Genomic DNA, 26,946 nt, shown 5'->3' with positions numbered 1-26,946 from the left:
TATTAAGTATTCCAGACATTGCTTACGTGCACATCTTATTTACTCTCTTTATTTATATTTATATTGTTATCACAGTAGGAGCCATGTTGAAAATAATAAACATGCAGGGCAAGCTACTTTTTTGGACGTTAAATTAATATTCATTCGATCGTTCACACCAAAGCTTATATAAATACTTCATTTATCATTTTTAAAATGAACTTTCTGGTACATGTACAGGTGCATAACTTGTGTGTCAACAAGTCTTTGAGGTCAGGCAGAGAGACAGGTGTCAACAGACAACAGGACCGACATCCCACCACCACGTGCACTGGGCAGCGCGACAAGAATTCACTCACATACCACACAGGTGCATGACTTAATTGTCTGTGTCAACAAGTCTTTGAGGTTAGGCAGAGAGCCAGGTGTCAACAGACAACGGCACCGACATCACACCACCACGTGAGGTCAAAGGGCACTGGGCAGCGTGACAAGGGTTCACTCACATACTGTATGTTTTGCATCGTCTTCTCCAGACCACTGAGTGATGATACACACTCAATGACTAAAATACCACACACTATCACACTAAAAACCTAGAAAATTTCATTCAAACTCTGTGTAACACACACACATGCGCGCGCGCAGACACAAATACACATGATCAAAACACACGAAGCTCCCATGCATGAAGTACTTGTGTGTGTGTGTGTGTGTTATGGAGGATATTTGTGTGTTTATGATTTTTTCTTGATTTTTTTTCTCCTATTCTGTACAATGAAAAGAAGCCAAACATATTGATACTTTCTCTACATGGACCTTCTTATATCTTGATATGCATTACAGAGGACAGCGGGAAAAACGCTGTCAACCTCTTACAGTTCATTCAGGGGAGGCAATTTCACCATGTAATAAACTGGGGAGTTACTGCCCCTGACTTTCTATGCCCCCAACTTTATTTCCCGTGAAAGAAAGAAAATGAATAGCACCATCAAGTGAAGAAATTGTTTTCTTGTGCTACACGAGGTTTTCTTGTTATTCTTGAAACCTGTTGGAGCGTGAAGTAGTGTAACGGTCGTGATGAGCGGGTGTCATGACGTCACTTACATCCAGGGGTGTCGTGTGTGACTAACTACCTGTGTGATAAATAAACACGTTAAAAAACAGTCTCGTGAAGAAGATAGTGTGTTAGTCACGTGTGTCTGTAACTTTTAATTATAAAGATGTGTCGTCATTGTTTTTAATCCGTGTGTCTCTCAGGGTGTATGGTGAATTTTTGAGATTTCGCTTTCAATGCAAACAGACAACAACAACAACCGTCCCCCTAACCGTCGGCGGCACAATAACCAACTCAACCCCTACCTGCCTGCGAGACGTGTTGATGGTGTGTGGGGGGTACGTCAGTGACAACTCAGGTATGGTGAGGGCATTGAAGGATCGGGCATCCCAGTGCGGGGGATTTCTTGTATGTAAACTGATAACTACAAGGCTATAACCTAAGCCAGTGTAAAATATAATGTGTTGATAGATTAATGTAATTTGTTGTCTTTAAAATGTATTCCTCAAAAATATATCTGTAGGTCACAACATTGAAGTCCCTTAGTCTGTATCAGAGCACAATATGAACTTTACTGTTTTAGAAAGACTCAACGAAATTTTACTCTTTGCTCATACTTCTAAGATAAGCACTGAACAGTATAGTGTGAGAAGAAACATTGCATTAATTGGGTTCTCATGTAGTATGTCAACAATGAATTATCCAGAGGTCTCACATCTTGCTGTCATATTTACAAATATATAAAAGTTCTTGGGCAGCTTTAAATCGCATCTGTAGCCCCTTGAAGGGTCACACAATTTCTGTAGTCACACACCTTCTGAAACGAGAAAAAGGATGGATTCAGTGTCTTCTGCCCTTGACCTAAGATGTTGAAACATTCCGAAAATACGACTACTATTTTTTCCAGCACATACCACTGATATAAATAAAGATGTGATTACAGGTCATATGCTGGATGAAGTTTGTGCTTGTGTAATAGAGTTATTCAATTATCTCCCTTAGGACGACAGAATGTGATTGTGTCAACACAGATGTGGGGATCAGGATGAGGGGGACCAGAGCGTCTCCGCTAGGAACACATCAACCACTGATCATTCTGATTTAGTAAATAACTTTTTTTAATAGAAAAAAAAATAAATGACAAAATGAAATACTACTATATCAAGCAGGTATTGTGAATTTCTTTTTATATAGATTTTAAAGATTTCAGTTCGTCTGTCCTCTAGTTCTCATGTTTTTTCATTCGATTTGGTTTTTGTAATGTTACACGACACATTTCTACGGACTATACTCGGTTTTTTTTTTCCATATATAGTATGTCTGATGCAATTTCAACCATCTGTTTCAAAGTGTTTGAGTGTATATCTTCTCCCTGCTCTATGTTTTTGTATGAGACAAAGCAAAAATGTCACTTTCCCGTATAATGGCGTTTTCTTCGACAGTACAGCTCCCCCTCCTGACACACTGTCCATCAAACTTAAGGCTGCATCTGTTGTCTGTATTTTCTGCAAAGAAATCATTGGAGGATTCTAATGTTTTTAACTCCATGATGTTATAGTTATTAAAGGAAAAGCATTGTCTACTAATGTTATCACCACTTACATTAAATGATATGTTACACTCTGATATGTAATGTTTGCAAAGCTAAAGGAGTTCTTAAAAGATGATTGAGCCCCGCACTGAGATAAGCTTAGCTGCATGTAACAGACAGAAGAAGAATATTGTACCACTGTCTCTTTCGTTTCCATTATTTTTCAGCATCTGTAGGAAATAGCACAGAAACAATTATTTACAAGAGGCGACGTAAATAAGACTAAGCTCTTTTTGAAAGCAAAAGAAACGAAAGACAGGACTGATTGAACTTTTGGTTGTGTCTTTTATATTTTTATTACAGTGTTAAAATTAACTGAAATTTTAAGAGGTGGTTTAGCGTAGTAATAGTATTTAAACCAGTGTACTATTTTGCATGGAAAAAGTTTTGGAAACAACTTATCCCACCTTACATCTGATGTGGCATTAGGATATTTCCTACCTCGATGTTTTGTGCCAAGACATTATTCTTTCTTTCTATCTGACCTCGGCTATCGAAAGCTGTTGTTGGCAGACGATGACTAGTCTGAGGTTAAGCCCGAAGACAGGTTGACCGGTTCTCCGGAAGACTTTTCACTTGCTTTTGAGATGAGACAAGAGATGAACATCTCAATGATATTTGCAGGCACTGTGCCGGAAAGGACAGAGAGCGTGTCTGGAAGCAATAAGCAATCATCGCTAAAGATAATGAAGGAGCCTAAGCTCTTTAAAGGAACTAATTTTACTGTAATTCTATTCTTTTGAATTTTTCCTGTTGAGTCAATCTGCTTGATCAGTAAATGAGCCTGGGCTGTTTTTACTAGAAGTTAATTTTACTCCATTTCGAATTCATCTATGACTAGAAAACCGTTATTATATTATCAGCATTTTGCTTCAGTCATTTAATAGCGGGTTTTCCCTGTTTGGCTGGCTGTAGCCCAACTGTAGCAGGACCTACATACAGCTTGTAGTGTCATCACTGTTAAAGGGAAGTGAAACTACAGACATGATGAGGAGGAAATTGCGCAGATTGTGACATTTGTGATTCTCAGGAAACCTAAGGTGAGAGCTACTTCCGTCTCTAGCAACGCCTGGCACCAAATGGCCTGAGTGATGATGAGTCTCTTGAGCAAACTGCCTCTGATCAGTGTCAGTCAAAAAAGAAAAAAAAAAAAACAACCGAAAAACCATCTTGAGATAACTTCGTGTAGGATTGGAAGGGGTCCAGTTCCGTTGTAGGATTGATTATATGTTGGATATCTTTTAGTTGGGCAGAAATTTTCGTTAAGGTAAAGATCAGTAAGCAAAGCAGTATATTCTAAGTGTAACACGTGTGCCTGCTTGTTTTCTTTAAGACAATATCCGTTTCTGATTTATGAAGAAGCTAAAAGGCGAAAGCAGAATGTTATTCAGGTGTGGTGTTGACAACATAAATAATATAATATCAATTTTATATCCAACAAGGCAAGTGTAGAGATATTTTCGAGCTTTGGTCAAAGAAACATCTCACTTTGATCCCATCCAAGATAGCATTTAAAAATTTTACAAATGGTCGAGAAACCAGTTTTCATTGTTTGTTCTCTCTTCTAGATGTCGGTTCTCTGTGTTTTGTTTTGTTTGGACCAGCCTGTTTAATAGGAAAACATAACTAGCTAAATGATTTCAACAGTGGACAGCTTTTCTATGAGGTCAGATTTTCTATGGAAGAAATGGTCTAGAAATGCTAAAGGAGTTAACTTCTCACTCCTTGCTGCCTAAATAAATAAATGCGTCGTTTACACTTCTGCTAATGCCCCATGACAAATTACTTTAGACACACAGAGACAGGAAAATCTTACACACACATTCTGGTAATAATAATATAAAAGAACCAAAAACTAAGCTTATATCATCTAAAATACAATAGATCAATGGTTAATATAATACAGCTAATAATTACCGCATCCCAAAAATGGACATTTTGATATTTTCTGATATTTACATACATGTATTGGGAAGTGTGAATGACCCTTCTAACACTTTCTGCAGGTATGGGACTTATTTTATAAGATTTCTTTGAAGGTAAGCTGTTCAGAAAAAAATCCCTCGAGACTAGAGACTTAAGTTTTACAGTTATCAAAAGAGCTGTTTACATTGTCCAAAGTGTTTCAACATATACGAGCCCGTGTCTGTTCTCTATACAGGATCAGAAACAACAGCAGGCTCCAACTAAAAAAAAAAATGTAAAAAACCCATAAAGTATCATTACCATAAATTATAGTTGTCAATAACATTATAAAAATCTATAAATAGTAATACGAGAAAAAGACATTCTCGTCATTTTTGTTATTTTTAATACATAACGTAACATTGTTATATTTCTATGCTCAGCCATTTGCATAGGCAAAATTATTTTCCCCATGCTGTCAATTAAACTAAAAAGAACTATGAATTACGAGGTTTCCACAACAACAACAACAACAAAAAAAAATAGACATAATCCAAACATAAGCTCTAGAATGATTTGTAAGGATGCTCGTGGTATAAGCCCTTCTCCATTCCTAGTCAAGATCATCAGCCCAACAGACTGATTTCGTTGTTTGAAGAAAAAAAATGTAAAACCAAAATATTTTCGAGTAAAAACTGGGGCATAAAAATACTGCCATTATGGGATGGGAGTGTAGACAATTACACGCTACAGAAACCTAGGTCTTTCCTGAAACTCGTCCGACGAGAAGCAAATAGCTGTTCATATGAAAGTATTCGTAAAAGAAATGTGCCCCTGGTGAACTGGACTGTGAGCCAAGGACCTGACGGGGAGTGGAGTGTGATCACCACAAGTGTGTGCATCGCTTCCTCCGAGAAATTTCCGGTTTTGTGAAAACCGCCAACATGATGGCCACATCTGGTCTGGCTTATTGATGGATCAGTGCGTGAGCTTAGATATCTGTGAATCTCAGTCACAAATACTTTCCTGGTGAGTGTGTGTGTGTGTGCGTGTGCTGGCGTATTTATTCCGTGTGTTTAAATATACCAACATGCATTACAACCGTGGAACATGAACAAAAACAGTATTGAATATAGGTATCATATGTTTTAATGTAATTTGAGGTGAGTCTAGTAATATGAATACAATACAATCATTTCTAAAGAGTCGACCACAGAGAGTGGGTCTCAGACTTCCACCAGCAGGTACTGTAGGGTCCAGCTCGTCTGAGGGTAAGTCTGTCAATGGACGGAATGATTTTGTCAGACGGGCAGATCCTCAACACTGGTATCCCTCGGGGATGTGCGCTTTCCCCTATCGTATTCTCTGTGTACACAAATGAGATTATCATTAATAATGATATTCTCAAACTTGTCAAGCATGCAGATGACATGGTTCTTGTAACCTGCCTCAAAGAGGAGCAGTCCCTGAACGTTGAGAAAACGGATGAGATGGCCTTAGGGAGGACACGCGATGGAAGAGATGACAGTACCACTTTCTACACACCAAAGACAAGGCAAGGCAAATAAAGTTATTGGTCAACACAGATGCCACTCTCTGACTTGTATCCCCATGCAGTCAGAAAGATGGCACATGAGATCACCTCAGACCAGTCACACCTTCTTCATCCCACATTTCAGATGTTGCCCTCGGGCAGGCGACACAAAGTGCCAAGTGCGCAAAAACTGCTTACCAGAGGTTCTTCTTGCCAACAGCCATCAACATCTTGAATACAAGGCACAACGACTCGTAGGTCTCCCATATTGCCTGGAAATCTTTTTAGGAGGTTCATGTGTATATGTGACAAGGTGTAGGTGTGCGTGTGTCGAATGTCCTGTATGGCTATTTATGTCTTCCAGTTATGTTTGTGTGTGTATATATTTATACTTATGTTTTTATGTGTGTTCTGATTGTGAGCAGAAGAACATTTTCTATCTTGGACTTCCTCGAACGGACAATCAAGTTTGATTTGAATTAATTCTTTCTTTACCTAGTAGGAAAATTATCTTGTAAAATGTAAGCTACAGCTGAAAATGCAACACATTATTTTACATCATTCTGAAAGAAACAACAACAGCATAAACAGTATATAAAATGAGAGTTTTTACCTTTAAAAACGTTTCTAGTCATGCTTTGATGACTGGTAAAACATTTCTGGATCTCACCATTGTTCTTCAATTTATGAACAACAAAAATCCCCCTGTGATTTATTTTTTTCTTCTGTTTGCTGTGCTCAGTTCTCATAGTTGTCATTTTTTTAAAATACACATAATTTCAAAGCAAATAGCACATACAGTACTAGCAGTCATTACTCCTACGGAAACTTCAGCGCATACAGGATGAATATTTTGAACCCACTGTATTACTAGTAAAACGTTTACATTAGGAAATGTTTACCCTTCCAAGTGTATGTAGTCTCCATAGATGGTAGTCAACGAATGTCATATGACCCAAGTGGCTACCTGATAAGTGGAGTTGTGAGAAAAGGAAAAGTATGGCAAGACATTTAAAAAATATTTTCCTTTGTTTTATGTGTTTGCCATTTATAAAAAAAGAAATCTAAAACACTACGAAACGTTAAATGTTTAATAAATTCGTTTGTGTATTTATTCCATGTGCTTAAATATACTTTCATGTACTAAAGCAAAAAAACAACAACAACAAAAACAAACAAACACAAAAACAAATAAAAAAATACAGGACCAAAAGAATGTACATTACATAAAATCATAAATTAGTCACCCTGTCGCACGGCACACCCTGAACAAAAGCAATGAGGATTACAGGCATCAGATGTTTTCATGTTATTTGACCTTGATAGTAAAAATGTAAAAAAAATCGTTATTGATAGAGCTGCGATGAATATGTACTTATCGGGAAGCAACATATTCCATTCTTATTGTTATCTATGTAATTAAATATATTCATTTTTTTAAAAATAATAATAACAACAACTCATCTTGTTGCTTGACAAAGACGATGAGAAAATCAAACAAACTGCTGGAAATGTATAAAAAAAAGAGACTTAAGATGAGCTGCGATTGGCTTGAAGATAGCGTGTGAATCACTAGAGACAAGGATATCACGGGGCCTGGCAGTCAGCCCAGTAAACAACTGCTTCTTGTAAGGTCAACGTGTCCTAGACGGGATCTGAAATACACAAGACAACCAGTCCTCACTCAATATGTGCTGAACCTTATAGCTACTTTTTCGTCACAGTATAAGAAGAGAAATGATGTAAGCATCTGTTGAAATTATGGGCATTATAAAATATCATATGTAAACCAAATATGTCTAACAATAAAAGGAACAAGTTTGACAAGGGTTGTACTGTGGTGGGTGTGCAGCCAAACACGATGTATACAACAATCTATATAAAATTAGGTCGCATAACTTATGCCGTGAACTGTAACACCTGTGGATCACATGCTGCACAGCCCCTACCATGTTACACGTACACGTACATGTGTATGGATTTCTGTAACAAATGCAAAAAATCCGTTCCCATCAATCATTTACAGTAGCCACTCAGCGACACCTTGGAAGTGATATTGATCAACAAATATGTAAAGGAAAGAAAAAAAATTCTTTGCGTAACAAGATGTACGGCTTATGTGAATGAAGATTATAGACTGTCAACCATTTTTTGTTGCGTTTGTGGTGAGATTAAAGTACCTATGTACGTCTTTTATTACAAACATTATTCTTCTATATTTGACACATCAATGTTTAAACACATGTGAGATGAGAAAAAGTGGCACATAAAAGTATTGTCATTCAATTACAATCATTGCTAGAAATCACTCATCCCTTCTTGCCATGTCGAAAAGGATGTCCCTTTACCCGCGTTCATTGGTTTCCGGAAGGTGTCGCAACTTCCTGTGTCTATGTTAATGAGGTTTTACAACGGTCCAGACCCGATTTGACAGTAGCAGTGCACGAAGATTTGTAGGCAGCCGTTCAGACAAAGTAAGTCGCTAGTAAATGTATATCATAAGTTGTATGCTAATAGTAGCTATATCTTAATAATGATTAATACATTTTAAATATAATCGGCTAATGTTATTGTACTTACATTATTTTACATTCTTGCGTTATGCTTGACCCGTTTAAAGCATCTTCAGAATTGTCTCGGACTCACGCGAGAGAGAAAGATAAGGGTTGGAAAGGGGTGGTGTCCTAGTCTGGTTACTGTATATTCTTCGTAATACTGATTTTACTCATGGTAAATATTCTATAGTTCTAAAGTCTTGTATCGGAAAATATATGCGTATAATTAAAATAGCTACACGAGACCTTTATCCTCACGTGTCAATACAAACAGGTCTGTAAAGCCTGTTTTACAGGAATCAGTTACAGGGCCATTTCAGAGGTAGGAACGTAAATGAAGGGATCATAATATACTTATCATGTGTTACATTTTTTCACATTATTTACAAATGTATCTAGTGTATTGCGATACGCCATGACATGCATTCAAATATTGGAGCAAGATTTGTGTGGAGTCAATCAAATGTGAACAAACCTCAAGTACTTTTGTTTTTAGGAGAACGAATGTAGGTCTTAGAGAATATTTTAAAATATTAATGTGTAGTGGGGAGTTATAACTTGGTTATATGGCAAGGTGACTTTCGGGTGACACGGAAGGAAATGTACTGGGGTATGGTTTCTTGTTTTGAAAAGAATGTGTTAAGCTCACGTTTGTTAGACATATTTGTCGCTGTCATGCTTTGTTCGAGGGTTTGAGAGTAATGCTTTTGTTGCATCAATTAGAGGTAGACTGAGAAGTGTGTGCCCATTGTGTTTGATAGATCATTTTTTTTGTTAGTTGTTCTGTTTTATTTTTACTTTTTAATTAACTTAATTATTTTTTAGTTAATTTTTTCTGGTGACTGTGTTGCATTGTGTATGTATCATGCTTTTGTGTGACTTTAAATATTGCATTTTTAAGTATATTTATAACTTTCGGTATATCTATGCATTGTGTAGTAAGAAAATGTTGCTTACTGTTTTCTTCTTGTTTTTTTTTCTGTTTTTTTTTGTTTAAGTGCAAAGTGTGTAACTGAATAACTCACAAGCGACTTTAACATGGCGATTAATTAACTGAACCTTTGCCTACTTTCAAACATAACGAAATACTTGATTACTTGATTTGTTTCTGTTGTAAAGGGAAGTAATCTTAAGTGGAACAACTCCTAAAGGTTATTGTAGTTGCCTACCTTATGTATTTAGGCACAAAGTGATGTGTTCTAAGATGCTACCCTACGTCGTACATATCTGTACACGCATGTTGAAGAATAACAGAGTTTTTCTAAATGGCGATGTTTTCCGAATGGAGCCCGCGATTGCAAAGGTTATCCTGTTCTCTGCTTGTAGCATCTGCTGAAAGGCCTGGATGATTTGCTCTGAGTTTTTATCATTTATTATATCATCAAGGTTAATTTTAGTTAAGCTGTTGATATATTTTCGATAAAAATTTCCACGACGAAATGAGTCTTAAGTCGGAAATTTGACATTTGCCAAATTGCATATTTTTCAAAAATACAGGTTCTGAACTTTCTTTTGATACAAAAGTTGTTCTACTAGTCCTAACATTGAGTGAGTTATAAACGTTTGAAGTGTGAAAGTACGGTGGCGGCCATTTTGATAAAAGCTCGTTCAAAGATTAACGTCAAGATGGCCGACCGGGTCTGTTTACTCATAAACTTTTGCAGACAAATCTTTTCATCGGTTAATATTTGTATCGTTCTTTAAAGAAGTTGAACATAGAGACTGCGGGCTTTTTGGCAAGGTATAACATGATGGGGTTAGGATTGGGAAACAGCGTTTGAATTTCGTTTTTGTTCTAGAGAAATCGGTGCGGAATGCAGTAGGGTACCTCGATTAAAACCCATTTAAAGTCAATTTCTTTTATTTTAACATAGCAGTGTATTTTCCTGATAGTTTAATAACCAAGGAATTCATCCTTAACGAAAAGTCAAACTGCACTAATTGACTCCTATCACCTTTCGAGGCCTCTAGCACAAAACTGTTCCGCGCGACTTAAAACTCATTTCGTCGTGGAGGGTCACAATTGTTGAAGGAAAGCGCAAACGCGCATTAAAGTATTGGAGTAATGCTTATTTCGAGTCATTCAAATGAGAATAAAACTACTCAACTTTTTAAATACTAATGCAGATACTATTTTCTCTACACATTTTACCTGACTGCTGACAATACTGAACCTTATAACCATAACCATTAGTTAAGACAAACTAATAAATAGTAGCTAAAAACGGAACAAGAAAATGTTGTAGGGTTCTAAGTTCGATATTGGTGCAGTCGTTCGATGCCCTAGAAAACTGTTTGCATTCGTTACCGAAAACTTAAGTTACGTGTTGAAGTAACTACAGGTAGTCCTCGGGTTACGACGGTCTCGACTTACGTCGTTTCGTGGTTACGACACTCATTCCCACTTACAGCGACAGTGATAACAAAGCAACGTAGTGGGCTTATTGTTGAGATGGAAAGATTATTGGCGCTTTGGTTGGAAGACAAAAATCAACGCCGTATCCTGTGAGTTTTATGGTTATTCAGGAGAAGGCTAGGCGACTGTTTGAGGCGTTGAAAAGAGAAAAGGGGGAAGGAAGTGAAAGTGAAGAATTTGTGGCGAGTATAGGGGTTGGTTTATGAGGTTTAAGGATCGTGGCAATTTCCATAACATTAAAGTGCAAGGTGAAGCTGCTAGTGCTGATGAGAAAGCAGCAACTGAGTTTCCTAATGCATTGGCTAAGATAATTGAGGAGGGTGGTTACTGTGCTCAACAAGTGTTCAACGTGGATGAGACAGGCTTGTTTTGGAAACGTCTGCCTAACCTAACACTGTTTATTACTGTTACAGCACTTACAGTACAGTATTTCATTATTAAACGTACTGTACTACAATATTTTACTGTACTTATGTTTATTGATAATTATGTAGGGTACTGTGTTAGGATAGGTGTTTGGATAGGCTAAGTGTTTGCAGTACTGTACTGTTATTATGGTACAGTACTGTATGAACGTATGATCCGACTTACGTCGAAATTCGGTTTACGACGCCGCGTTGAGAACGGATCCCCGTCGTAAGTCGAGGACTACCTGTAAATGAACATCAGCATCACCTACCCTAACAGAGACAGGCAGTGAAAGGTCAACTCTGGCTCTTCTGTTCGAAAAAAAATAAAAGCGTTTGTCTTTTCGTCATTAAGAGCTAACTTGTTGTGAGTCTAATATCATTGTCTAACATCAGAAATACAATCTTGGATGCTTTGGATAGCGGCGTCTGCCTGAGAAGGAGAACAGCGGCTGTACAACTGAGTGTCGGCAGCAAAGGATTGATCAGAGATTGAATTAGAGCAGTGAGTTGCTGCATGTACATAATAAAGAGGATGGGACCAAGTACAGAATCTTGGGGGACTCCTGAGCGTATAGAAACTGGTGGAGAGCCATCCACTATAACTGAGTCCTATCAGAGAGATATGACTGAAACCAGTCGAGTGGGGAGCCTGAGATGCCATAGAGAGTACTGAGTCTATGAGTGAGAGTAGTGTTGTCTATAGTATCAAAGACACTAGACAGGTCTAACATGGTGAGAAATGAGATGTCACCACTATCCAGAGCAGATAAAATTTCGTTTGTCACCTTCCGCAGGGTGCTACTCAGTGCTATAAATAGTGGGGGAAGCAGACTGTGATGAAGCAATCAAATAGTTACAATTAAGATAGGAGAAAAATTACTTGAGAACTACTTTCTCAACGACTTTGGAGAGAAATGGCAAGTTTGAGACTTGACAATAATTGTTTAGCACGTTGATGTCAAGAGTATGTTTTTTTTTTTTTAAACAATTTGACTATGGCTGTTTTGAAGGTAGTGGGGAAGATGAAAGAGGACAAACTATCATTTACTATTTCTGTGATGGCAGGGAGTAGGGAGTCGAGACAGTCTACTAGTAGTAGGGTTGGAACTGGGTCCACTAGACAAGTTGTGGATTTCGACTTGAGCATGATAGTCCTAACCTCACTTTCCTAGATTGGCTGAAAAGAGCACTTTAGCCTTGCCAGATCGTCGACGTGGTCAGCAAGAGCTAAAGGGTGCACAGGCAGTTGATCAAGCTAACCCAGGATGTAAAAAATCTTCTGGAAAGAAACTTACTGAAAGTATCAGGCAACAAAGTAAGTGCAATGATTGTTGGGAGTTGTGGCCTGTTTGTTAGGCTCAACAGGTGGCTGCAGGTCCTAAACAGGCTCCTACTCGACGAGCAAATACTGATGTGAGTAAGCAGGAATTTTGTTTTGGCCGAATGAACAAGGTGAAGGAATTCACGTTTGGCAGCAGTTAGGATCTGTTTATGGACTGTCAACCCAGACCTACACCACAACCTCTCAGCTCGTCGACGCTCCGTATTAGTTCGCCTCTCAGCACTAATGCTGGGAGACCATGGCGCGTGGTTGTTCGTGTAAACTTGGGTACATACCTCAGGAGCGTGGGCTTCCAGCGAAGAATGGTCGCAAGCCTGTCAACAGAGGTTGAAGGGCAGAAGGCTAGTTGGTTCCCAAGTGAATATGAAACATAGACATGTCCATGTCACAAAGACAGCGTGCGGTGCCAAACACTGGAGTCAGTGATGAGCGACTGGAAAACCTCATACAATGATGATCCGAAGAGAGCCCATAGGACACAGTAAACGTATGTATGATATGATCAACAGGTCTGTGCACCAACCAATCCAGGATATGATTTTTGAGTGGGCCGGGTGAATGACAGGATGAAGTGGAAGATTTTGAGCAGGTTCGTCATCCTTTTTATAAACAAATGGTTAGTTTTATCAATATGGACATTGAAGTCACCTACGATCACAGGCATGCCACTGAGTGCTGCTGTGTTCAAGCAGATCATGAAACTATGACAGAAACATGTTGTCAGTCAATTTGTTTTTGGTTTTGGGTGGTGGTCTATAGTATTTATAGACACGTAAGAAGAACTTCTCTGTCTGGCAACGAAAACAAACAAAAAGAAAAACAGCAAGGAGGTAGATGACACAATAAAGTTCAGGCATGGATAAAGAAGTGTATGTTTTTATATCAATTTTGGGTATCTTTAAAAAGTTCTTGCACTGGATATGCTGCGCCAAATGCAAAAGGTATGTAAGACAAGTTCGCTGTATTCAAAGGATCTATAGTACATACAAAAATGTCTACATGTAAACGCTGCTAATGAGGTTTTTATTTCTTGTTTTCGTAGTATCAGTAACAAGCTTTAGCGGAACTGTACAAAATATTACATCAATGCGAGCATTGAAAATGGGAGAAAAAAAAAACAAACAAAATATTTCATGTTCATGGTCGTTTATGTAGCACTGATATAGCAGTGGGTCTCTTGTTTTGCAGACACAAAAAATGGCGTGCAGTCTTCAATATGGTATACCATGGAAGCTCAATTTTACATTTCCGGAAGGCGGATACAAGAAAAATTTCAAACTCAACTTGATTCCTGATGAGGGAATTCAAAGTAATTACTATAATTACTGTCTATCCACCGGTCTGTTTCTCTTTTCACTTGCCTTGCCTACCTGTCTTGTTGATTCTCTAAATCTGTATAATCTGTTTTGTCATCTTTGTCCATTCTTTTATATTAATTGTGATAAGACGTGAGTCAGTAGTTAAGCATGATAATAAGATCTTAAAATGATTATCTTTTACATGCAGCAGTCGGTACATGACAACACTTCTTATATCGACATTTTTGTTTGTTATTTTTTGGCTTTTTGATGCTAAAACAATCTAAAAGAATAAACTAAAGTCAGACTCAGAGGTTAGCGGCGAAAGTCGTTAACTATTACAAAATATATTTTGTAACTAAGAAAAAAAACTGAATGCTTCAAGTAGTTCTTTTTACACAAAGTTTCTTAATGCATTTAAAACGCTTTTTTAACACATGTCAAAACAGAGAGATTAAATTGTAGGAGATATGTACACTTTTGTATTTGCATTGATTTCTTAAAGGTGATACAGGTATAACTAGTTGGGTGCTAGTCGCCAAAACAAAGAGGATAGAGTGTTTGGGGCTAAAGATTAAGTGTTGAATACAATGTTCTTTGTTTGCATATGAAACCTGATTACAGGTCGACTGCTTTAGCATTGTATTTCGTTAATTGCTGGTTTGATGTCTAGCTATTAATAGTAGTCTCTGATAATATTAAAATTGCTTTAACAGTGACTTAAGGGCAACTACAACAGCTTTATTAACTCTATTCCAATTAAAGCTCCATAGTTTACTGGAAAGACGGTAATTCCCAAAATAACAGAATCAGGATAGCAAATAAAGTGTAAAGCTTGTTGTTAGTCGTGTCGTGCTTTGTGTTTCTTTATTAATTAAAAAGAATTGATCTAACTGGTTGGGTGCTTGGTTACTGGGACTGCATTTTTCGATTTCACTTCGTAGTACCTAAATATTGTAAAAAGATATACTTCTTTTAGCTTCTAAAATAACACACGATTTTACAAGAAAAATAGTTTACATATTTTGGGTTTCTTTTAATTGCAAATGGAAAGTAATTTCTAGTTAAAGGAGCGGATTGTTTTAGTCATTTATTTGTTCAAGGTACATTTTATTGTCTAATAATTAACTCAAATGTTATTAATTTCTAATGTGAAAAATGTTTTATAGGAAGCATTATCACATGCAAATGGTCAGATTCCTACAAGTGTGACACTGAAGACGGTTTTGGAATTGAATTTCCATCTGATAATGAAGCCCTGATCACGTTACCTATGGACTTCAATGATACACCTGGAAGTCTCAATTGCCAATTCTCAGGCCAGCAAGTAACCAGCCCAGTTGGATGCTCATGGCCAGTGAGAGGTAAAGCACTCAGAAGTTTGTCGTTTTGTTTTTCTCTAGACGGAGATGTGGTGATGTCTCTTTGGTACTCAACAATTGATACTCATCAGCTGCTGTAGATTTCGATCTATAATAGTAAAATAGTAAAAAGTATTACCTTATTTCATAAATTGTGACCCTCCACGACGAAATGAGTCTTAAAGGGATACTAAAGGGAAAATTAAACTGCTTAGAAACTCGTAAATAGTAGGATCAATTTGAATCTCGTCTATTTTCATGTCTGTTCATGTGAAAAAAGTTGAAGGTTTGTAGTAGAATGTTGCGTTTAAGAAGAGAAATTACACGGACTCTTTCGTCTGCTTCGACGAACTCTCGTTCTCGGTCACGTGACCTTATGACGTTTCAGTAGGATTGTTTACATGTGAGACCGAATCATGTCTGCACCGATTGCCACGAAAAAATGGGAAAAAGATTCGACATTGTCATCATTTTCCGAAAGACAGATCGAGCCTTACAAAAGAGTGTGTCATACAATAACAAGCTCGATGCCACACGTTTGGGAGCCCAGAGAGTGGGAGGTGTTGTGCAAGCATTTTGTTGACGATCAGTGCTTTACTAGCCGGACCGAAATGTCCGAACAGTTAGATTTGGCCTTCAAGGCACAGCTTCTGCCAGATGCAATTCCGACCATTTTTCAACACAATGAAATTTCTCGAAAAAGAATGAAGGATCTATCTGACAGACGAGTTTCACTTGCCAAACGACTACAGCATAAACAGGTCAGTGTCAGTGCTATGTACTGTTACTGTGTTACAAAATGCACTTTTCATTATTGGTAGATAACATTACAATATACATATATCAAAGACTGTATATATCTATAAACAATAAACGTGTTATGTGGTACTTATAATAAGCGTGTTTCAATAGTAAAAATTCATAGTACATGCATAATAAATGAAAAATGTCAGCATCAAACTGAAAGTGTAAAAGAAATGATTGTTGAAATCCTGTCACTTGTTACATTATTTTTTTAAAAATCATTGTTTGCTTTTATAAAATGAAATATTTTTAAATTCATATTTTTGAAAAGACAGCCTATTTGTTTATGAAATCTAAAAACAATGAAAATCATGTGAAAGGTATTTCCTGCATAATGAGCTTATCAACAATAGTAGTGAAATCTATGTGCAGTACACTGCGGAAGTTAGAATTGATATTTCAACATTTGAAAATTAGAGTAATATTAATGATTGTGTTTTATGTTGGATACTGTAAAGAATTAAAAATAATAATAGCTTGATCACATGGTATAATCATACATGTTTTATTATTGTTTTAATGTTTTGTGGAATGATTACTTTATAAAACTTTAATGTTCAGACTATAACAAGTCAGTCACAACAAACAGTTCAACTGTGCTTAAATAAAGAGGTCCAGACCCAGATCTCAGCTCCAATCCTGAAAGGTAATGGCCACTTTTTAGTTCTTTTCTCTATTACACATCTCTTTTATCTAAAATTGGCATGAATTCCACAAACTGTGCCAGATATTTTCTTCTTATAAGGATATTCAAGGCCAAAAATATGTGCAGTTTTTAAACACTTAGATAAAAAAATAATTTTATATGGCTTTGTAAAATTTTTATGTGGATAAATTTTTTTCATAATGAAATGAAAAAGAAGGAAATTGTGTCTATAAATGTCTGCTAGGTGTGATCCTGATATTGATATGGGGAGTCAGAAAATGAAAATGACACCTCAGAGTGGAATAATTCAGCAGTCGAGGAGCACCAGTAAACAAATTTATATTGCAGTTACTAACAAACAGTCAGTACTTGATAGTTTATATCAGAAACATGCTAGCACAAGAATTTAAGCTGATATTTAGCTATAAAATGATTTATGGTTTTAACTATGATTTTAGTCTCGATATTTGTCTCTAGGAATTCTCAGAAAGATGAACTGGGCACAAATCCCTTCCTGGAAAGAAAATTTATCATTCACGAAAAGAAGTCGGAGGAGCTGCTGAGTGTCTGCAGGCAGTGTAGCAACCCCTCTATCACAACTATAGATGAGCGTCACATAGAAGTCAAATTTATAACCATATGCCAAGACAGCTCCTGTGGCCATCATTACTCCTGGACATCACAGCCACACTCTTTTAGGCTTCCTAAATGTTCAACGTTTGACAAGTACACAAACACACATGTGTCTCAAATTGTCCACTTGGTTTATTGGAATCCATAACTGTGGAAGAATTAAGAAAATTATGACAAAATACATTGTTGAAACTGTTTTAAATGCTTACAGAGCAATCAAATGAAAAATTCACGTGCAGTGGAACTTGAGGAAATAAAAAGATTAAGCCACATGTCTGTATATTATGTGAAAGAAAGAAATCAGTTCTCACACAGTTTTCCTTGCATTGTTATTAGTTTGTAAGAAAATAAAGAATGAAAGGTAAATTCAGCACCAAGTATTTCAGAAATGATGTTTGTAAAATAAAAATGCCAGATGCATGCAATATTTGTTTTGGACATAAAGATAAAGTGTTGTCCCATACCTGAGTTTGAACAAATAAAGAAATTAATGTTAACAAAGGGAAGATTTTATTTACAATTCATGTCAGATACATGATGCATCTGATATGAAGTGTGTCCAATAACTGGATTTGGATAAATGTAACAATTTTCATGATGTATAGGGAACATTTTCTTGACAATTCACTTTTAAGCTTTTACTCTACATTTTTTTATGCTTCAACATTTGTTGTGGCCATTCCTCACAATGCTCACAAATGCACCAGTCTGAAACTGTGATAAATGAATCTATGTAAATACACATTTAAACAACAAACATATAAGTTAAAAGCACAGGCATAATAACATATAAAGCAAACGTCTCTGCTTGAATTCTATCCATCGTTGTTATAAAGTAAGTCATTAGTGTAATTATTCAAACTATATCCCCCAAAAAAGGCTGCAAATAGTATTATATTAAAGTCTGTTTAAAATATTTAAATACCGATATTTCAAACTATTAATTTTTTAAACTATCCTTAGGAAAGTTTACTTAAAACCCAAATTATCATATACAATGTGAATATTCCGGTGTGTGTGAGGAAATAATTAGCATACCAAATGTAATTTTATTTTTTAAATACACTACGAAGTGAATTCGTCAACAACAATGCCCAGTGTAAAGAGTTCGAGTGCATTATGTTTATTTAAAGTGCTTGAAGGTAAAGCATGCTTTCACTTTCTGTTCCCGTGCACACAGTATGACTTACTTCTATAGTCCTACCAGAGATCTGTCCCTACAGATCTCTCGTCCTACGTACCTGCTTTGTGCTTCGACTGCTGCAACATTTTCCTCGTCCTCCGAGGATGTGCAGTCGATTGTGAGCTGATGCAAGTGGTTCAAATTGGTAAAATTGAACATTATTGATGGCCATCTCGATAGTTAATGACTTTGGAGATCACAAATCCAACTAAGAGACACCACCGATCACTATCCTAGCAATGACCACAGACACTTCCTGTCGTTTGTGACGTCACAAAAGACTCGTCTGCTTGACTCATCTCGGGAAGCTATCGTGGTTACTCGGCGGAAGGACACAAGGGTCGATTTCACTGGATTTTTTCGATTTTTATAAACATCGGCAACCGAAATAGTGCTAATAAGTGGTAATTAAGTGAGAAACGAATCCTTTATTTCTCCTGTATCGCTCTCGTGCTCTGTAATTCTAACTAAATCTATTTTTGAAACGTTTGACTGTCGCCACAGCCTTATCACTACCCTTTAGTATCCCTTTAAGTCACGCGGAGCAGTTTTGTGCTCGAGGCCCCGGAAGGTGATAGGGGTCAATTAGTGCAGTTTGACTTTTCTTTAAAAATGGATTCCTTGGTTATTAAACAATCAGGAAAATACACTGCTCTTTTAAAATAAAAGTTAAAAATTGACTTTAAATACGTTTTAATCGAGGTACCCTACTGCGATCCGTGCTGCTTTCAGACGAAATTCAAACGCTGTTTCGATATTGTTTCCCTGTCATAAACACATCGTGTTATACCTTGACAGAAAGTGCGGAGTCTGTATGTTCAACTTCTTCAAATAACGATTCAAGTGTTAACCGATCAAAAGATCTGTCAGCAAAAGTTTAGGAGTAAACGGACCCGGTCGGCCATCTTGACTTTAATCTTGTAATCTTTTAAGGCTAGAAGAGCAACTTTTGTATCAAAAGAAATTTGAGAACCTCTACTTTTTAAAAATATGCAATTTGGCAAATCTGAAATTCGCGACTTAATACTCAACTCGTCTTGGAGGGTCACAATTGTTTCTTTGAGAACGTCTGACTAAATGGGTAAGTAGTGATTTAAAGATATTATGAGAATAAACAAGAACATGGGTTTAACATATTATACATCACCTCTTATTTATTGTAAGGACTACCTGCAAAATAGTCTCATTAAATAAAAATAGTAGTTACCTAAAACTTACCTTTCATGCTAAGAACTTCAGCAAAATGTGTCTTAGAAACTTGTTATTAAAATAATACAGCAAGAAGTAGTCAAGCAAAATGGTTTAAGTAAATATTTCTTTTCATAACACGTTACCCAATCATCGTGCTTAACATACTTCATTTTACACACACTAATATCACATCTACAACATGTATTGGTGATTGTGATATCCTTTTCATTTTATTCTATTCGGCTCGCCTCTAAAGAGCTAGATATTTCTGAGTTGAGAGTTTCATACACCATTTTTAAAATATATTTTTATTTATTAGCTAAAGTGTAACAGACTGAAACCTATGTAAGTCAACTTTCGTCTTTTTTGCTGATGTTTCTAAGGAGAAGAAGTGTAAATGCATCAAAATATTAAAAAAATATTGGCAATGTGCTGAAGAGCTGGTGTATTTCTCTTAATTTTTTAAAGCGCATCTGTTCTTTCAGTCAGTCATTTATCTCTTCACCAATACCTGCAAACACTTAGCTACTTATAGTCTGGGAAAGTAGATAGGCTAAGTGGCTGACAAAGCTTGTAATCACAGAGGCTGTAATTAAGTACTGCACAGTCTTCTGTTTGATGTTAGCGCACGTAACTGTCTTGTTTTTGCCTCCTTCAAGGTGTCGTGAATAACATTCTTAGTAACATGTGTTATGCTGACAAACCAGAAACGTTTGCAGCACTCTGCTCTTGGAGTTAAAGAGTTTCTTGGCAGTCCTCCTGAGTGGTAAACGCGCTGTTTACATATTCGTTGATCGTCTGTTTCTGTAGGATATTTGAAGCAAGTTCATTAGGCAGGCATGCATTTTTTACTCTATTACGTAGCAAAATAATAAGTTGCTGTCATTAAACGGCTGAAATATTGTCACGCCCTTACCATGAAACAATACTCGACTGTTAACTTTGATGTAATACAAGAGACCTGGTAGATGCTCAGTCCCTAGCATTTTACGTGTGGGTACAGGTTTGTATTTTCCCATAGGAGAAAGATAATACCTGAAGGAGTGGGTTTTTTTTTTTTTTTTTTTTGGCATGAATGAAAGTCTGGAAACACAGCAGGTAAAGGGTCGCCATAGTCTTAGCGCCTTCCTTGTGGTAAAATATTGGTCCCCCTCAGTCTGACGTTGACCCCCATTGCGCTCTCTGTGATTTTTCTTTTTCTCTCTCACACATACACACACCCTATCACAAATACTTTGTTTTTTCGACTTTTTCCTAATCCTAGCATCTTTTAGGATAGGTCAAAAGGGTTTGATTAAGAGTGTGATTATTTGTGTAGGTTTGTTTTGTTACCTTCATCCACCTCATTTTTATAACTGCATACCATGAAATTCTACATGATTATATACTTTTCTACTATAATATAGACAGTATATAAGCCGTTGACATACATAAAATTTATCGACAAATGTTTTACTATTTTGGAGAATTCAATATGCATTACAAATCGTCTGCTCCATACTATTTCCAAGAGCAAAATGTTTTCCTATTGTCTCCACGTGTGACGAGAAGAGACAGAAAATAAGCCTGTATTTTTAGTTCAAGGTAGTATAAAACAAAGACCACTTACAATTCAGAGTTCTCTGGAATTTTTTCGTTTGCTATTATAGCTGCACAGTAGCAAGATGTAAAGATTATCTAATTTATAAGTAGACTATTAAAGTGTGGATACTTTGCTGCATCTGTGAAGCGAATAAGTTAAGATAATTTTTTCTGCTTTTAGCATCTGAACCGATTCTCTGGAGGTCAGAGGAATCCGGAAACGAAGGCAAGTAGTTTACAATAAGATTTACATTTCTTTTATTATGCGTTACAAATTTTGTTGTGCTTACTGGGTTTTTAAGTTTAAGTGCAAAATATAGAAATTTGGTAAAAGGACTATACTAAATAAAGCATTTTATTGCAGTCACTTACTATAAAAGTGTTTTCATATGCTGTTGACTGCTTATTGATATCCAACATAAATAAAATTATTTTTGTTCATGCAGATAGTAACCCAGGAATAATTATTGGTTGTGTTATTGGGTCTAATCTCATCGTCTTCATGCTTCTTCTCTTCATTCTTCTGTACAGAAGATACAAGCATCAACAAAGTAAAAAGCTTTTCTTTAAGTTTAAATAAAATATAAGAACAGAGCGTTCTCGAAAATAAAAATCTATTTAAATAATATAACATATTACCGAAAGTAAACATTTTGATCAGTGATGAAATTGTACCTGAAGTCTTTTGTTAATATTTGATTTTTACAAAGTTATTTATTTTTTACAAGCAAGTTATTTTTCTGTCCTTTTAGCAATTATTTTTAAAAATGGTTTCCTTTATATTACTAGCAATATCTCACATACGTTACTACATTCAGAACACTTTTACATTTGTCTGCCTTAGGTCCTTGTTCTCCAGAGGAACCTAACATGTAAGTAGAATATTATAGCTGGTTTTCTAACAAAAATGTTTCTTTACTGCTAACTACCCTGTGAATAAGTGTGAACAGCCAACAACGCAGTGTATTAGGACCTGGAAATATGAAGCAGCTGAGACGCTTAGAGGCTGCCTCAAGTCCACAGACCGCCCAGCCTGCAAGAGCTTTGAGATTTTGAAGGGCCCCTCATGAGGGGGGGGGGGCGGGGCGGGTGAAAGTAAGGGCTACGGGCTATCCCGCTCCTACGTGACCGAACGCCCATAGGGCGTAGCCGTTACGCGCTTACAGTGACCCGTTTGTCGGACTTTTCGCTCCGCCCTCTAACCTCGCGCCCGCATTTGCTGACCTGCAGTGGGATTCCACGCTCGCCGCCCGATGGGTTTCTACCTGCAACAACCGCTTTATAAAACTGAACTACTTTATATGAAAGAAAATATATATACGCACACTACATTCAGCTTGGCTCATCTTCAGCCACGCTGTGGAGTCATCTGTTGACTGTTTTGTAGTCGGAATTATTACAATGCTTTGACTAAGCACGATCCTCGATCTTCAGCATTTCCTAGAAAGTGAAATAACCAAAGTCTGAATTAAAAAAAAGTGATTACAATAATCTATCTTACAATACACGATCGAGTTTTCAATTTTCAATAAAATGTCAATTGTTAAGAACTATTATATGGTTAATTAATGATATGGATTATTTGAAACAGTACCATTTTGCCTCATGCATAAATTACCTTGTGTAAGCCATGCGGCATCTTACTACAGCGAGCACATGGCACAAAGCGGAAGTAGCACGCAACAAATCAACGGTTCGGGCTGAACTATACAAATTAAATTCAACTAATACAAGAAATCACGATACTGTACAGACAGTTTCAACTGGTATGAATAATTCATGTTATAATATTTTACAGAATTTTAGGGTACACATTACACTTAATTCACAAACTCACCGAGAGTGCGATGACCAAAGCGGTTGTTGCAGGTAGAAGCCCATCGGGCGGCGAGTGTGGAGTCCGACAGCCGGACAGCAAATGCGGGCGCGAGGTCAGAGGGCGGAGTGAAAAGTCCGACATACGGGTCACTGTCAGCGCGTAACGGCTACGCCCTATGGGCGTTCGGTCATTTAGGAGCGGGATAGCCCGTAGCCCTTACTTTCACCCGTCCCCCCATTAGGGGCCCTTCAGAATGCGAAAGCTCATGCATGCTGGGGTGGGATTTGTTCTTCATTAACTGTGTAGCCAACCTTGACTGTCTAGCAGACACAACCACATCTTATATCTCCTTCTGTAAATTATCTGTCATCCTTACCTGGCACACCAATAGGTATCCGAAGAACAAACCATGGCTAAGTAAAGAGCTGTCTGAATGAAAATAAGATAGCTTTCATGCAGGGGGACAAACAGAAAGTGAAAGAAAAAAGGGAGTTCAGAGCAAAGGCAAAACATATAAAGTTAAATGCAGAAAGAAGGTAGAAAAACAACTTACCGAGTGCAATTAAAGGGCCTAAATACCAAGATGGGTAGAGAACAAAAGAAACAGAGTTAAGAGTGTATACCCACTCACATTTGTAAGTGAGCTAAAAAATTTCTACACACGATTTGACATGAGAGACTTTATTGAGAAAGTAGATAATTTTTACTCTTCGCTGTCGGCAGCCACTGTCACAGTCTGTGAAGGTGTCATCAGAATTCTCTCTCATGTTAACCCACGTAAAGCCCCTGAACCTGAACATGTGATAGGCAACGTTCTAAAGAAGTGTGATGTCCTTTTCTTATTAAACTGACCATAGCTTGATCGCATGCTCCAAGTAACTTACTCTGAAATGCATTTTGTTTCTTGTAGAAAGGTTACTACCTTAAACATACTAAAGTGGCCAAAATAGTGACAGATAACAGGATTTCACTTTTTAAAGTCCGCGTTACAGTTACTGAATGACTAAACAGTCATTCATTGGTGTGTGGTATTACTTCTAAGTCCCCTTAGTTCACATCATAATTACTATGCATTTTGGACTTCTGATCGTCGTTTAGTATCATATCTTGCAAAATTATCGTATTTCTGCAGGAATGAAAGCCCTTTGCCAGGCTCTAAAAAAGAAGAGATTTCCCTGTTCGCACGCTTAAACGCGAAAATGGTGGACAATAAATATATTTTTTTAAAGAACATCACCAGGTAAATATATGCATATGTCGTTATTTACTGTTAATAACTGTCGTCATTCAAAAACTTTGTTTTCCACGAGTGACAAGATAAAAGTACAAGGACATATGTAATTCTGGGCAGCTTGGCTGAACACTCTTTTAAACAGTTTATCCAGTTATTAAAAGAAATTATAATCTATCAGAAAGTAAAACAAAAGGTAGGGCACCGGACAATGTTTTAAAATAGTCTGATTGCTCATTCGAGAAAACTTGAGAGCTTCTTAATAAAAACATGTTATTTTATATAGTAAATCTGTACATTCAGGTCTCCTAAGTTGACTCTACGACAATTAATATATTTTCTATTTAACCTTGTTTTAAGTATACTTCCTGTTATTATTTGCAGGAAGGAAACGGACGTCAGTAAAATTAATGAAATGAAGCCATCTCTTGGGTATGAAAACAAAGAGTTAAACTGATGATTGAATGGCCATATATACCCATACCTATATTATATCCGTTTACTGTTTGGTATGAATGGTCGCCTAAAGCAACTGTTTGGAAATAAGGTTTTTTGGAATTTAATCGTAGCACCTTACCTTTTTTAAGGACAAGCTTCTTTTTAAGAATGCATGATTATGATTTGTGATTTGCTTGCGCACTTGTAGTTTATTCCTGTGTAGTCTCCCATTACAGCACAAATCATATCATTCTTAGCTGAGACATGTTCGTGCTCATTCCATATTTTATGTTCAATGCAGTGTTTCATTTGTGAATGTGTTTTCATTTGTAGGAATGAGGACAATACATTCACCAAGAGAAAGAACTCGCAAGAGCAAGAATCAAATGAGAAAAATTCATGTAAAATGAGTTCAGAGAAGAAAAGCGGTGATAAGGAAGCAGATAGCACAAATAATGATAAAGGTTTTCAGGAAAAAAGAAGCGATGAGGAAAAAGCAGTGACTGCGACACTGATGAAAAAAACCAGTGATGATGGCTTCGGGGGAAAAAGGCGGAAGCTCAGAGCTTGAAGGAGAGAAACATGGATAAATCGATTACTTGATGAAAGCAGCTCATTATTCATCTTCAACAAACGACTTTTCATCGGACTGTATTCTCCTTTATTTCCAACTCACAAAGCACGCTTTTACTCACAGAAACAGGCTGGAGGACGTGCTGGCAAGACCAACACCGATAACTTTTTGAGAACGTTCCCTCATCTTTGGATTTTGTTATCCATCAAGCAGTCACGTCAGGAAAACGCAGATGAACTTGAACACCACGCTCAGAGAATACAGTCTTTTCAGGACACGTGTTTAGCTGGCCTCATTTTCGAGAAAATATAAGGATGCAAATGAGATTCCCTGCAATTATTATGCACCTTTTAGCAGCATTCATTATGAGTTATGAAAGAAGATTAGGTATTTACATTAACAAACTATGTAGTGAGTTAGTGGAAAAGGTAGCTTGCAGCCCTCACCTAAAGCTTGTGATCGATTCTCTTTTTGCATTGATTTTACCATTCCCACTTGTTCTTGAAGCTTGTACTAAATTGTAACTATTTACAACTTATTTTTGTCGGAAATCTTCATGTAAATAATTGTGACCCTCAACGACGAAATGAGTCTTCAGTCGCGAGGAGCAGTTTTGTGCTAGAGACCGAAAGGTGATAGGAGTCAATTAGTGCAGTTTGACTTTTGTTTACAAATTGATTCCTTGGTTATTAGACTATCAGGAAAGTACACTGCTATGTTAACATAAAAGTTAGAAATTAACTTTAAATACGTTTTACTCGAGGTACCCTACTGCGATCGTACTGCTTTCGCGATCGCTGTTTCGATTCTGTTTTCCTGTCTTAACCCATCGTGTTACACCTTGACAGAAAGCCAGGAGTCTGTATGTTCAACCTCTTTAAAGAACGATTCATATATTAACCGATCAAAAAGATTTGTCTGCAAATTTTTACGAGTAAACAAAAACTTGTCGGCCATCCTGACGCTAATCTTTGAACCCGTTTTTTTCAAAATGGCCGCCACCGTACTTTCACACTTCAAACGTTTATAACTCACTCAATGTAAGGACTAGAAGAGCAACTTTTGTATCAAAAGAAAGTTCAAAACCTCTATTTTCTAAAAATATGCAATTAGGCAAATCTGAAATTCCCGACTTAAGACTCATTGTAACGATTCGCGATTCAGGCGAATCTAGTTAGATTCATTTTTATTTTTAATTCTCCTTGATGTCAGGGGAGGGAAGTCGCGCGGAGGCCGCGTCAATTCTAATTCTTTTTACGTCATGGATGGAATGACGTAAATGAGCTTAGCACAGTGTAACTAGGGCGACGGTAGGCAATGGAGAGCCATGTAGTACTTGTGATTGGTTGACACAGTCTCCAAGAAAGACTGTTAGGAGGTCGTCCTAGTTACCTGGTC

General features: G+C 37.0%; 1 protein-coding gene across 1 annotated transcript; it reads left to right on the top strand.

The window, feature by feature from the left end:
• The first annotated feature begins 8,477 nt into the window (after positions 1-8,477).
• On the top strand, positions 8,478-26,526 carry LOC112569274. Its single transcript, XM_025247013.1, has 9 exons — positions 8,478-8,540; positions 13,978-14,098; positions 15,257-15,451; positions 21,668-21,712; positions 21,933-22,037; positions 22,331-22,358; positions 24,438-24,545; positions 24,921-24,968; positions 25,308-26,526. The coding sequence occupies exons 2-9, from the start codon at positions 13,987-13,989 to the stop codon at positions 25,543-25,545; spliced, it is 879 nt and encodes a 292-aa protein (XP_025102798.1). The 5' UTR covers positions 8,478-8,540; positions 13,978-13,986; the 3' UTR covers positions 25,546-26,526.
• The last annotated feature ends 420 nt before the right edge of the window (positions 26,527-26,946 follow it).

Source organism: Pomacea canaliculata, linkage group LG7 (assembly GCF_003073045.1).
Source record: "Pomacea canaliculata isolate SZHN2017 linkage group LG7, ASM307304v1, whole genome shotgun sequence".
NCBI classification, from domain to species: Eukaryota; Metazoa; Mollusca; class Gastropoda; order Architaenioglossa; family Ampullariidae; genus Pomacea; species Pomacea canaliculata.
The sequence above is the reverse complement of the archived record's forward strand: the minus strand, read 5'-3'. Positions and strand labels throughout refer to the sequence as shown.

Coding starts and splice junctions, on each gene's coding strand:
- LOC112569274 (XM_025247013.1), top strand. CDS start 13,987: ATGGCGTGCAGTCTTCAATATGGTATACCATGGAAGCTCAATTTTACA. Junction 22,038..22,330: donor AAGATACAAGCATCAACAAA/GTAAAAAGCTTT, acceptor TGTCTGCCTTAG/GTCCTTGTTCTCCAGAGGAA. Junction 24,969..25,307: donor GAAATGAAGCCATCTCTTGG/GTATGAAAACAA, acceptor TTTCATTTGTAG/GAATGAGGACAATACATTCA.